Here is a 13,588-nt window from a genome sequence, read left to right on the forward strand (position 1 = left end):
ACATAAAAGTCTACAATTATTCTCTGCATTACTGTCAGAACATCCAATTTCTCTACTGTTTCTATCAAGAGCTTGAAACATCTCAGTATCTTTGAAGCTGACATAAGGAGCTATTACACTGCACAGAGGTTAAACTTGACATTTCAAAGACAGGTTTAAGGACTTTTTTAAAAAGTCATTTCAGTCCAACCATAAGACGTCCAACATCTTGGGCACAAACTATTTCCTCCCTGCACCATAAATAATGGAAATGCCTGTGGAATACAATGACCAGGTGTCCCTACTTTGTTATCGGACTCCTGCTTTTGATTAAATATCTTGTTTTTTTCCTTCTTCTGGAGGCTGAATTGTTACAGCTCATCACCTAGCCCAAATCTGAAGCTACATTTCCAGAAATAACAAGGCTCACACATTAACCCAGTGTGGCATCTAATTCAGCCTACCGCCTCTGCTCACATCACGTATGCAGTTGCTTTCCTGCATTCAAGAGATACGATCTTCCATGGCCTCTTAAAGAAAAAAAGATTTTAATCTGGACGAAAACTGAGTATTTAAAGAATTCAGTCAAGTTACAGAGGAGGCCTGCATCAATCATATGGCACTGCAATACGACTGACAAGAAGGGGACTCTATAAACTGGAGGCCCCTTCTCCTATGACAGCATCTATGCACAGACATCACTGCAAGCTCTCTAATTTCAGATGTTCCCATGAAGGCTTTAAGTTCTCCAGTCCTACTCTGGTGGGTGATAAGCCATCAAGCCTATTCCCCTCCATCATGCTCTTAGCCATTCAAAAGCTATTAGAGATTGCTTGATAAAACTGAGGCTTCATTCTCCCCACTCCATTGTCTAGTAAATTATGCTCTTTGTGATGCATTTGAATAAGGCATATATGGAGACCCCAGAAAACGCATCACACATCCAGTCCTCGCTTGTTAGAGAGGTTGTCCCAGGTTGCAAGTCAGACTGCAGTTACTCCCCTTATTTAGCACGTCTATGGCATCAAAGGCTGCCATGCTGTACTCACTAATACTGTACAAACAGCCTTCTTGTGCAGCCAGCACCATCTGTTAGTGGTGTATTTCAGCATGGCCAAAAATAAAATATAGAAACTACCCATCCCTCCCTCCCTCCCTCCGAAAGATGGGTTTACAATAACTTGGCCAGTTGTATAAGTAATCCTTGTTGTCAAGAAGAGAGCTAGAATGCCAGGATGAAATATGGAGTTCTTCATCTAGATTATAAGACCCTGCACAACAAAATCTCTATGGCACATACTGTAAGTCTAAAGTTATATTTTGCAATTGGTTGTAAAGTTCACAGGAGCCTGCCTACATGTTTCTTTGCATCTGACAGCAGCCTTCCCTACTGAAGTCCTAAAAACAGATGCTGCAAGATTTAAGCGGACTGCCATTGTACATTTCTCTTTATAATTACTTGAAATAATAAGTGTTCAGCGAACCAGGCTGCACACTATAATCACATCTTATTTAATCATCAAAGCAGCAGCAGGTTCTCAGAGGGTTGACATTAAGGATCTGTAAACACTTCCCTACCAGAGATACTAGCATAAGCAAAAAGAAAATGTATGAAACATGAAGACTTTGGGTTTCCAGTCTCAACTACAATGGGCTGTTGAGGACATGTGCTCAGTCCTTGGAAAGCCTCACACCAACCAACAGTGACCCAATCCTTTGGTTGGGTAAGGAGCAGCAAGGGTGTGCTCTGAAGGCAAAGCTCAGCCAATTCTACTCCACTACAAAGAAGGTGATTGGTACTTACAGACCATAAAAGATGCTTAAGGGGGCCAAAAGTGGTCAGGAATACAAGCAGACCTGCCAGTAGTAAAGAGCCTAGATAGCAGCAGTTGCGAGAACCTTACGTAAGGATGGATTTTAAATTGTTTGCAGCAACAAATCTTCAAAAAAAAAAAGAAGAAGAAGAAGAAGAAGAAGCTGCGATTGACTACCCCCCTATATTCCACCCTACACGCTATTGTAGTGATCCTTGTACAAAATATGCCTTGTGAGGTATCATTTGAAAACTAAAAACTGACTGGTCAATAATATGGTGAAATGTATGGACACAATGCATATTAAAAGTTATGAACATAAACTGAAATTATGACTGAAGTGTTCTTACCAGACAAGTCTGGGGAGGAGGGCACACCTGTTTCTCAAAGACAAAAGACAACCTGATGCCTCTAGTGAGGTGTCAAAGGTGGTTGGCCATCACCAGTCGAGCAGCCATTCTTTGTTAAAATGCTAATTGATCTGCAAACATCAACATGGAACCTCTTTCACCGTGAGTCTCCATGCCTCCATCCTCTCAGTGGGAAGGAATTTTATCTAAGGGTAACTAACCCACCCTCAGGTGACTGGACTATAAAAGTGAGGGGCAAACACACCCCCAGAAACTTTTTTTCTTTCTCTCTCTCACTCTCTTTTATCTAAGATGACAAAGGAACCAGCCCTTTGAACACCGATCCTGACTGGAGAATTTGGTCAGCCATGTTGCTGGGAACCTAGGGTAAGATTTCAACCTTGAACCAAGTCTAGTTTGTTACGTTTTAGTTACTAGAATCTTTATTTCTCTTGTAACCATTTCTGACTAGAATACCTTGTACCTGTACTCATTTAAAACCTCTCTCTTTGTAGTTAAATTAGCTTGTTTTATTCTTTAATCAAAACTAATCCAGTATTGTGTCTAAAGTGAACTGTTGGGTAACTCCAATAAAAACAGCAAACTGTTGGATACTAACCCCCTTAACAGTGGCAATGGACCTTTAAATTCCAAACTGTCCAGGAGAGGGCTGGGCAGCACAGAACACATGTTTGGGGGGAAAATCCAGGCCTGGGAGCATGTGGGGGGTCACCCTGCTGTGAGTGTGGCTGCTATGCAGCTGACAGGCTGCTGGAGCCAGAGTTGCTGGACCGGGACTGGAGCAATACACAGACACTCAGAGCGTGACCTGCATGCTGTCTGGTTGTTTGTGAGAGGCCCAGGCTGGGAGTAACATCAGCTAGGCATTGTGAGACACCCAAGATTGCAGACAGGTGGTGACACAGCCTGTCACTGGTTTGGACTGCAACCCAGAGTGTCACAGCAGCCCAGAACACTCTTTACCTAATCAAAACTTAAGCAAAGACGAGATAGGGAGGGAGGGAAGAAGTACAGACAGGTCTTCCACAGTCTGCCAGTGACATTTATCTTCTTTCCCATGATGTTATGGCAAGTTACCTTCCTTGAAATAGTGGTTCTTTTATTTCTGCAGCTAAACTACTCAAATATCCAAATCTCAACCCTTCCTGATCCACCAAACGTATAGGGCACAAACTAGCCTCTGCCACCTCTTTCTATCCTGGGCCACTCTTTGCATGGCCTCTATGTTAAGAATAAATAAAACCCACACTCGCTTGTCAGAGCAGCCTCCTACTCACTATTAACAGCCTAATGGGAAGAGGAATATATTCAGGATCTTTAATTCACCAATCTGATCTCCAGTGGTGACTTTTCAAGTCTCACTGGGAAGCATCCATTGTCTTCCCACTGGTTTAGAACAGGTTGTCCAAAACACCCAGTATTCCTCTACTCAGCCAGCAGACAAACCCAATGAATAAATGTTAAATCAAGGCCTAAAGAAAAATAAAGTCAGTCACCCAAAGCCTAATTGTCTGACCAAATAAAGTCTCCATGACCTCCCTTTTCCCTGGTCACACATATATCTGTGCCCTGAGGCAGCAGCAAAACAGAACGTTATCCAGGAATGATCAGACCAAAGACTGTGACGTGTCTTGCCTGATGTACTTGAAAGCAGGATGGGAACTATCACACAAACTTGACTGGTTCCTGTGTTCAGAGTACACTATATAGTGATTTACTGATGTTGATCTGATAGCTCTATGGCAGCACAAAAGGCACTCCATCAAATTTAGAGTGTGGCAAAAGATTTCCTTTCCCTAACCCAGAAGGCATCCTGCTTTGGAAATAAACGCTGCTTCTCTAGTTACTCTATTCCTTAGCGGAAAAGCAAGGAGTGACTTCCCTCCCTAAATAGTGCTATCATGTCAAACTCCCCTTCTTACCATAATTCATCCTGGGCTTTGAGCTGAATTGGTGCCTGGTCACACAGCCAAAGTACACACCGCACTGAGTCTCACAAACATGAAGGAAGACAAATCTGTGCTGAAGGTTCCTTCACGGTCGTGCCAAGGGAACTCCGTGTTTCACAGGAAGACTGACGTCACCCTGCCCTTGATTCCCCATGGGGGTGGCAGGAGGTGAGCATCAAGATTTAATGACGTGCTTCATAATGAACATGAAGTAGTCAAGAGAGAAAAACATTGCCCTTCAGAGCAGGTCCACAGGGAATAAAATACGGGGAGGGTGTGGGAGAGAAAGAGCTGAAATAAAGGCCCAATTTAAGAATCAGTCACAACCCACACTAACTCCAGAAACCTTGACGCTATACGCAGATCCAGCTGAGCAGTTCTCCGTGCACTCTTCACATGGATTTCCCCTCACTAGCAACTCCCTTAGGTTGCCAGACTCCCCTTCATTCCCAGATAGGGCAGAGAGGCTTGGAAGTAGGCTATGAGGTAAACCTCCTTTTCCTTCAGAGCTGTTTCAGCCACCACTTTCTGGGACGGTTCTGTTCTGCCTCAAGAATTGCTCCAATTGCCCTTCACAGCTGCCAAGTGTGGTGGGGTTCTTTTAACCTGACCCTAAGTCCGATTTCTCTCTCCCCCTCAATATGGGCTCCCAGGTTACAAGAAGCCAGCATTTTAGAAAGGACTCTCCACTTTGCAGGACCTCTTTAAAAAGGAACATATACTACTATTACCCCTGTCACAATGCACTTCTGAGATCCACTTTAGATCTAAGCCACTTCTTAGCCAAGTGGCTCCTCTGCACAGGCGATGAGGAAATAGCTTTTCAAACCATTATGCCTGCCTTCCTATAGCAGTCGTCTACAGCAGACTTAAGCTATTTATTTCCACTTCTTAGCAGGAAAGTCTGTAGCATTCAATACAGGTCTGCAAGAGCAGCTCCCACTCTACAGTCTCCCTTCAAGTGTTCGCTCCTATATGAAACCCTTATTACAGCCACACTATAGACCAGGCGACCCAGTACACAGGTTGTGGATTGTTCTCATAGCTTGCCAAAAAACAAAAAAGGTCACAGAGTCGCTTTTACTGAACAGAACATTTACAAAGAATATCCAAGGAAGTGCACTCAAGCTCTTCACAATCACTTCACAAGCGTTAGGCTTTAGTCATCCTCGTTAGAGGAGGTGCTGTTAATTCTGTTCCAATGTTAGTTCTCACAGGCCTTGTCATACTATTTGCACCCATTTTATTTATGAGCTAAATAGTTGTGAATATAAGCAGAACTGCAGTTTGCTAGCAGCAATATTGCATCTAAGATGAATGCAGTTATCCCCCATTTAAGAAGTTACAGTAATTATCCAAACACACTATATCTTACAATAATACTGCTGCATCATAGGTTTTGGCTGTAGAAAGCTGTGGGTCATTTTTTTTTTAATTGAAAGGATTTGCAAAAATTCAAGACATTTAAAGATTCACTGTATCCAACTTCCTTCTTTTGCAGATGCTAAATGGTTAAACACACACTCTCTCAACCAGAAGAGGTCAGTTAATTTGTCTACTGCACCTGTGCCAGTAGTTTTGCATTTCACTAACTCCATGGCAGGCTGCCAAATACAAATACAAGCTTGTCACAGTTTTGCTGACACGTAATTTTTGCTTCTCAAATTCCTCACCCTCCACCTTTAACCAAGAAAAGTTTGCTAGTCAATATGAATGGCCCGTAGCTCTTTGCCTTCTAAACAGACAAAAGCAACAAGATTTTACATTCCAAATACGGTTGCATTTTGTGGTGAAGTGATCCCTGTATATATGGTTTCTAATGCACATAGGGTCTAGTTTGCAACAAAGAGATGTTACATAAGAACATAAGCCAAAAATATTACAAGAGAATTGGTTGTAGAGCCGGGCCAGGGAAGAAGTGCAAGACCTAAGAGGAAACAAACATGCATTCCTTTCAATGAACCTTTCTCCCAACATTTCTGAAACGTACCATAGTGAGAGAGATACATAGATATGACTTGGCACACGTCTTTCACCTCTTTTTGCCAGCAACAAGTTTTCTGATGGTCCTCCGTGGAAGCTGCGCAGAGAACAAACTGCAACCTGGCACAAAGAATAATGCTTCTCCAGACCAAGCTCAATGCTAGAGCTGCACAGCGTTCACCTCTTTCCCCACCCTGAATCTGAAGAATCAGGGAATGAGGAGGTATCAAGAGTACTGTACTGTAGCTCCCATTACCATCAGGGGTGACATTACCAGGGGTTATAGTCTCTATTATTCTGGTTAGTTTCACTAAGTCAGCTTGCTTTTTTTTAACATTTTTTTCCAGTCAGAAGTGGAGCAGCCCATTATTGCCTTCTCGAGTCACTGGTTCCTAGCTTGGCAATCAGTGAGGATCTCATGAAGAAGAATTCTTTACTCTTCTATAGCATCTTCCAGCCAACGGCATCAAAGCACTTCTACATACATTAATAAATTAAGCTTTAGCAGCCCACTGAAGCTGGGATCACCATTTTAATATGCTCAAGGCCACATAACAGTTGGAAATCAAACCTCTCTCTGATTCACAGCCTGTGCTTCACAGGTACTAGGGTGACCACGCTTGCTTTTGCACAGCTTGTTGTTCCCCAGTGACTGACAGCAACATCTATGGTAGCAGCACACCATTCCCAAATTCCCAGCCAGCTGATGAATCAAGACTCGCAGAAAATCCTCGTACAGTGGACCACTCTGGGCCCAATCTTGAGAGGTGCTAAGCAGCTTCAACTCTTCCCAAACTCTCTACAGCATCAGGCCCTGTCCCAGTGATTTCACCATTAATGTATTCTTGTGATTTCCTCTCCTCCATTCCATTTGCAATTAGAAGCAGTCTCATTCTCAGACCAATTATCTATGGCAGCAGGCTAGGAACAACAGATTTCACACAAACACGAAGCACTCGTAGGAAAAAAAAGTGTGATGAGTTGCAAGGACAATGTTGACTTGCTAGCCCATGATGTAGCTAAATCATCTAATCTCGGTGCTCCTGGTTAAGGCAGAGCAAATGCTGGGCTGCTATTTTAGCCAACCTCTCATCTGAAGCCAGAAAAGTGCTAAACCCTTTTATATGCTCAGCTTCCCAGGCAGTACATTTTCCTCCCCAAAGACACCTCACTAAGATATACTGTAGTAGTAGCCTGTAGGACAATATACAAAATAGCAAATCATCCCTGCCACAGACCTTCAAATTCCCCCCAAGGTTTTCAGGTCCTCAGTTTGCAGGATCACTTTGGCCCCATCACGAATTTAACGTTAATGCTTTGGGTGTCAATAATCTGTGTCCCAGTTCCACGCAATGGATTGGAAGTGCAGAAAACCCAACTCCTAGCCCCAAGTGATCATCATTACACTGTACTAGTGCTTTGTCTCAGACAGCCAAAGCTGACTTTCTCCTGAAATATACCAGACAGACAAAACATTACAGAATTCTTACTTAGGAGATTCATTAGTCTTCAGTTCTTGACATTTTCCTGTCAGTGCAGAATTGCACAAGATGGGGTAGGGACAGGAGGTCTCAGGGTTCTCAGGCTGCCGTGAGGAACAGTAAATTCATCCTTAATTGGAAGCCTGATTTCATTTGTGTTTTTATGCTTCATGTCAGAACCCTTGCCTTACTCCATTGTGATTGGCTTCGCCTTAATAAAGGCACTACCAATGTTTTCACAGGAGAATCATGTCAGTGCACTACCGAAGCCAACCATCTCATCATGACTCAACACAGCTTGTGTCAGACAACTCAGATGAGGGGGTGGCAATCATGTAGCATTCTGAATCCAAATTACTTGGGACAATTGGGCATTTCAGCCAATCGGAATGTCAACAGAAAGTCAGATCTTTGTTCCCAGAAGACACGAATTTATAGATCCGATTTTTACTTGCCTTCAAGAATTAAAAAACCACTTCCCTCTCTCCACGCCCACTCTGAAGAGGGAGCAAGTATTTTCAACTTATCTATTTCAGCTGTGGACAGCCTTGTGCTCAAGTTGGGAGGGAACTATATGATTCTATGGTGTTTGGATGAATGAAGATAATTCATATGTTATATAGTTATTAAGGTATAAAGGTAATTAGACAAGTAAGGGGGAGGTGCTCTGGAAAGGAATCATTTTGTTACTTTAGTTCTCATCACTCCTCTACCCTCTGGGAATCAAAGTTTAAAAAGATTCCTGGATGACTGAAATGGATCAATATCCCGGTGCGAAGGAAATCACCCAATGTTTCATGATATCTTCCCCCAGTCTGAATCATTTTCCCTATAGCCTTTTTTAAAATTATATTTTGTTACACAAACTTAATAAAATTCAGATCATAAACTGCCTGGGGCAGAGAATGATTTCTGATAACATGCTTTGTAATCTTATGGCTCTCTCTGTTTTATTACATTTCTTGAACAGTATTCCACTGGACCCTAAAGCTGTTAGGTTACAAGACCTTAGCATGCAAATAATCAAGTTTTTTGTTGGGAAGCAGGCTATAAATAGCTAGAAGATAAGCCTCCAAAAAGGAGGCCATATCAAAGAATCTAAATAACATAGAACAGTATTAGTCTGAGTGAGCAGGCAAGTCTGAAGAGGATAGCATTTTACTTAAGCCTAACAGAATGAACTGAATAAATATGGTAATCTCTGCTGATGAATCTGTCATTACTGGAGTATTAATATTGCAAACCTATAAAAAATTTTCAGTGTTATCCAAATTTTTTTAAATGCAATGGTTACATGTGTGTTTTGGAAAGAAGATCTTTAACAGAGCGCAAGCCTCTCCTTTCATAAGATGCTCTAGCTAGCATAACTAAAGGGCTTTTACAGACAGCGAATAGGTAGAGCAGCGTTTCCTAAATGGTGGGTCTCAACCCACCACAGGTTGCGGGAAGGTTCTAGATGAGTCACCATTTCCAGGGCCGGATCAACACATCACCTGGTGTAAGTAACATACTCCTGGCCTGGTGCAGACAGGAAGCCAGGGTGGGGCAGGGGGAGTGGTTTGGAGGGCGAGAATGTCTTACACTCACCCTGTCCTGTGGGATGGGGCCCAGCTCCCCATTCCAGACACCGCAACCTGGCACATGGGATCGCAATGCCTAGAGCTGGCAGCCAGGCCAGCCCTACAGGACAGATGCAGCCGCCACAGGGTGAATTCACTCTCCAAACCCCTGCACCACCATCATGCCTCCCCTCTGCATTGGGCCAGGATTAGGGTTGCAGTGCTGGGGCAGAGAGCGCATGTATACAATGACGGATCACAAAAAGAGACAAAATCCAGAGGGTGGGTTGCCTTAGTAAAAAGTTTAGGAACCAATGACGTAGAGATAAAAAGTCATTTGCAGGGACTCAGCAGTAGCTGCCAAGTTCCGGTCACAGTGGACATTGTTGTAACCTGGTGCCTGAAGTTATGTACCTAACAAAGTGGTCCAATTTTCAGTAGTACAAAGCACCCACATCTATCATCGACTTCTAAGGGAGTAACTTACAAAGTCTTAAGTCCCTTGGTTTTACGCAGTCATTTTTGTAGAACTATAAAAACATGCTTGATATAAAAATATATGTATTGCACAAATATTGCACATGCATTTCCTATCTTCAGAAAAAATCACCTCTGTGCTTCCAGGAGCTCTCACTCCCTTTACAGCCAGCAGCTCCAGCCACCCTGCTCCGCAGTCCAACTCAGCCCACTCACCTGCCCCAGGCAACTGGGCTTTTCCAATCAGTTAACAGATTCAGGTGCCTAACTTTGAACACCCAAGTTTGGATGATATTGCCCACAGCTGTCACACAAGTGCCATAATTCATGTCAGACAGGAGAGTTCAGACATCCCTGAATATTCACCCATTTCAGAGTAATATTGTGTGTTTATACTTACCAGGGAAAATCAGAGCAGAATTCTCTTGGTTGTGGGAGAGGAGGAGTGGGGTTGAACAAATTCCAATTTTAGTACTTAGCATTAAGCTTTGAGAGAGAGAGAATCAAGAGACAGAAATTCAAGCTCTATAACTGGTTTTAGAGCAATTATAACTGCTGAGAGGAAGAAAGCTGAGTAAGTCTTTTACTGTCTGAAAGGCCACTATTAGTTCTATTCTCTAGCACAAGCCTTTTACTATTGATAGCGTATGCCTATGTGGTTGTTTTCGGTCTAGAGTGCATACACAGTTATTATGGGGGGTGAGAACAGATTTCACCATCAATTCATATGGCAAGCATGCAACCCCAGACATCTATCAAAGCATCAGCCAAATGCCTACACTTAGGGTGCTATTAATAGTACCAGGTGATGCATCCAGTTTGTACTTTCCAGTGTGTGTCTTACCATGATCCAACTACCAGCATAAACTTAAAAGAGAGGGTTCTCACCTGTCTGGCTACCCTCCGGGCCTCCCAGTAAGGTTTAGAGTCTTCCACAGCTTTTCCAATCTTCTTTACTAGTTCATCTAGTTTCACTGTAGCTTCCACCAGCACAGAGCGGAATTTTTGGCGTGCATCCTACAAGAGGGAAGAAAAGACAGAAGAAAAATTAGAGCGTTTGTATAATTTTACTTTTCTTGGTCTGTTGTTCCTAGTGTGGAGATGTTGATTAGGAGTCAAAGAACAGCCAAGAACATTAGGATAGTGGCTGTCATTAGTATTAAGCTAGAACTGTTCTGTCATAAGAATATCCAGTACCCAAGAATGCTCCTAAAAGCTAATATTTCCATTCTGGATGTCAGAACATATCTTCAGAAAGTAGCATATATAAAAACGACAGGACAGCATAAGCCAGAAAGGATTTCTTAATAGGCCAGTGGTTGAGAAATGTCAAGGAGGGGAGAGGAAGAGCAGCAGTGCACCAAGCTCAGAGGGAGGTAAAGGACAAAGATACACCTGGCCTGTTGTGTGATTTTCTAATACGATGATACTCAGACTGAGGCTCGCGAGCAGCAAGTGTCTCTTTAATGCGTCTCCTGAGGCTCTCTGCAGCACAAGATATTAAAATACTGAGCGATTTAATTATTAACCAATCAGGATGCTTTTACTATGTTATTAACCAATTGTAGTTGCTAAAATAATAATATTCGGTCGGTCATTTTGCTATGAGAATAATTATGTATACACATATGTAAGTAAGTAAATGAAACGAAGTCACACTACTGTGGCTTTTTTGGGTAATGATGATCGCTAATTTGGCTCCTGAACCACTGAGGTCTGAGTATCCCTGTTCTAATACTAGAGAGCAATTCACGTTACTGCACTAGATCAGAGAGATTTGGATTTTTCCTTTTGAAGTGTCCTCTGGAAAGAATACAGACATCTCTTGGAAATAATTATGATAACTTAGACAGCTACATGTTTACTAAGGAATTTAAAGAGACTGTCAAAGCAGTTTTCAGAATTCTGGTCCCTTCTTTGAGCATCTCTGCTCTGTAAGTTGGAACTGGGTCACAGTGGGTTCTGCCATCTCATGGCCCAATCCCAGGTTGTGCTGAGATCTCTCAACTGTCATTAACTGCAGCAGAAACTGAAGGCCCTTCATGGTATTTCACAGCAGGGGCACCATTTTACAATGGAAACTAGGATTCCAAGGACCTGCTTTCTCCAGGAGAGAGCACCAGAAACATTTAAAGAGCCTATATGCTAATTTTCAGACAAAAAAAAGTTGATTTAAAACACACCCTCCTGGAAACATCTCTGTAGAGTTTTCAATTCAGTTTTCTGTCATGAAAGCCAACCTTTTCAGTTCTATTGCATCAGTTAGCAAAGATGGTTGCTTCCTATTTGACGGTTATTCTTTTATATTTAAGAAAGCCAGAACTTCTCCTGTCATTTCCAAACTGATTTAGCCCTCTTTATAATTAGATAAGTGGAACAGAAGAATGATTCTAATGACCTCTTATTTTTTTTATTTTTTAAACGGAATGGATCTGATTCTGATTTCAGCATCCAGCATAACTCTGAGTTATTCCAGAGTGACAGATGTAACTGAGATTGGAATCTGGCTCTATATTTAAAGGGACCAAGAGCAAGGACCATGTGAGCTCATGACAAACCTTGCAATTCTAATTAGAAAGAAGGATTTAGGCACACTGCTGGAGTGACATTTTGATTAACTGAGAGCAGCTGGCTTGGAGCTCTGTCTAATTCAGATCCTGTTTCCTTTTTTTCTAAGATTTCTAGAATACAAAGTTATATATTCATTGCCAAGATTTAAAAAAAAAAAAAAAAGATAGCAGGCTAACACTTGACATTTAGAGAGGCAGAAGGGAAAGATTCAAAACAAACTATTAAAATGCATCTTTAGTACACCCAATTATGGTTGATTTTCAGTGTTATCTAAAATCCTAACAGGATCAATAGCATAATTTTTGTCCCCATGTTAATAGTTTTGGCATCTTAAAGTATTCTGATCTACTTTAAAATAATATTTATATGACTCATGTGGCAGCAGCCAATGTTAATTTAGTATTTTAACAGTTCCATTCTATTTTATAACTCTGATCTAGCTTAAGTCTCTTTTCTAGGGGAAAAGTGTTAGTATCAAACTGCATCATGAGATAATGGTCAGACAATATGTGTATGAAATAAGCAAGCTTCTGAATCAGAAGAGTTAAACAAATTACAGCATTTCTAATTAGACTAATGGATTTTATATGGTTCACTACTCAAAATGTGAGCTTCACAAATGGGGGAAATTAAATTGCTTTAGCAGATATGATGAATTCATTGCACAAAAATTACTCTTAAATAGCAAAGCATATTTAGAGGGGGTGGGGGGAGAGAATGTTCTTGCCCTGCTGGGAAACCTACCATTAAAAACTCATTTCTAAGTGACAGTTAGTTGGGTTTATTTTCACTTTCCCCAGATTTTCAGATGGGGGCGGGGAAAGCTGTGTGTTAAAATGTGAGAAGTCCTTAAAGCATGTGAAGAGAACCTCACAGCATCTAGTTCAAACAGCCTCATTCTTAGGTCCATAAAAAACACTCTTGGAAGGAAGAAAACTGTCAACAGCAACTTCTTATAATGACTAATTTGTGCATTGAGACCTTCCCCAGTTTTATTCATGTTCTAATTATATGTACTCTCATCCCTTAGGGAAGGGAATGTGACTATCGCCACATAGAATAAAAAACAGCATGGAACTGTCAAACCAAGAGCAAATCTGGTGAGAAGCCACAGATCTGTAACCAACGAAGCACCTCCTAATTACTGTGCTGTAACAAGAGCATGTCTAATTGGCACCTTAGGCATAGATCTTGCAAACACTTAAACACATGCTTAGCTTAACCCCTGTGAATAGTCCCATTCAAGTTAATAGGTAAAATACACACATGATCCCGTATTCTGAGGATTGGGGTCTTGTTTTAAAAAGAAAAGGAGTACTTGTGGCACCTTAGAGACTAACCAATTTATTTGAGCATAAGCTTTCGTGAAAGCTTATGCTCAAATAAATTGGTTAGTCTCTAAGG

General features: G+C 41.8%; 1 protein-coding gene across 2 annotated transcripts in view; it reads right to left on the reverse strand.

Moving 5' to 3' along the window:
- The window catches only part of SH3BP5 (SH3 domain binding protein 5), a 62,634-nt gene that overhangs the window by 36,005 nt on the left and 13,041 nt on the right, over positions 1-13,588 (reverse strand). For both annotated transcript variants that reach the window (XM_048838743.2, XM_048838744.2), the window contains exon 3: positions 10,502-10,630. In XM_048838743.2, the coding sequence (XP_048694700.2) occupies positions 10,502-10,630 (129 nt within the window). The remainder of the gene's footprint in view (positions 1-10,501; positions 10,631-13,588) is intronic.

Source organism: Caretta caretta, chromosome 2 (assembly GCF_965140235.1).
Source record: "Caretta caretta isolate rCarCar2 chromosome 2, rCarCar1.hap1, whole genome shotgun sequence".
Lineage (NCBI taxonomy): Eukaryota > Metazoa > Chordata > Testudines > Cheloniidae > Caretta > Caretta caretta.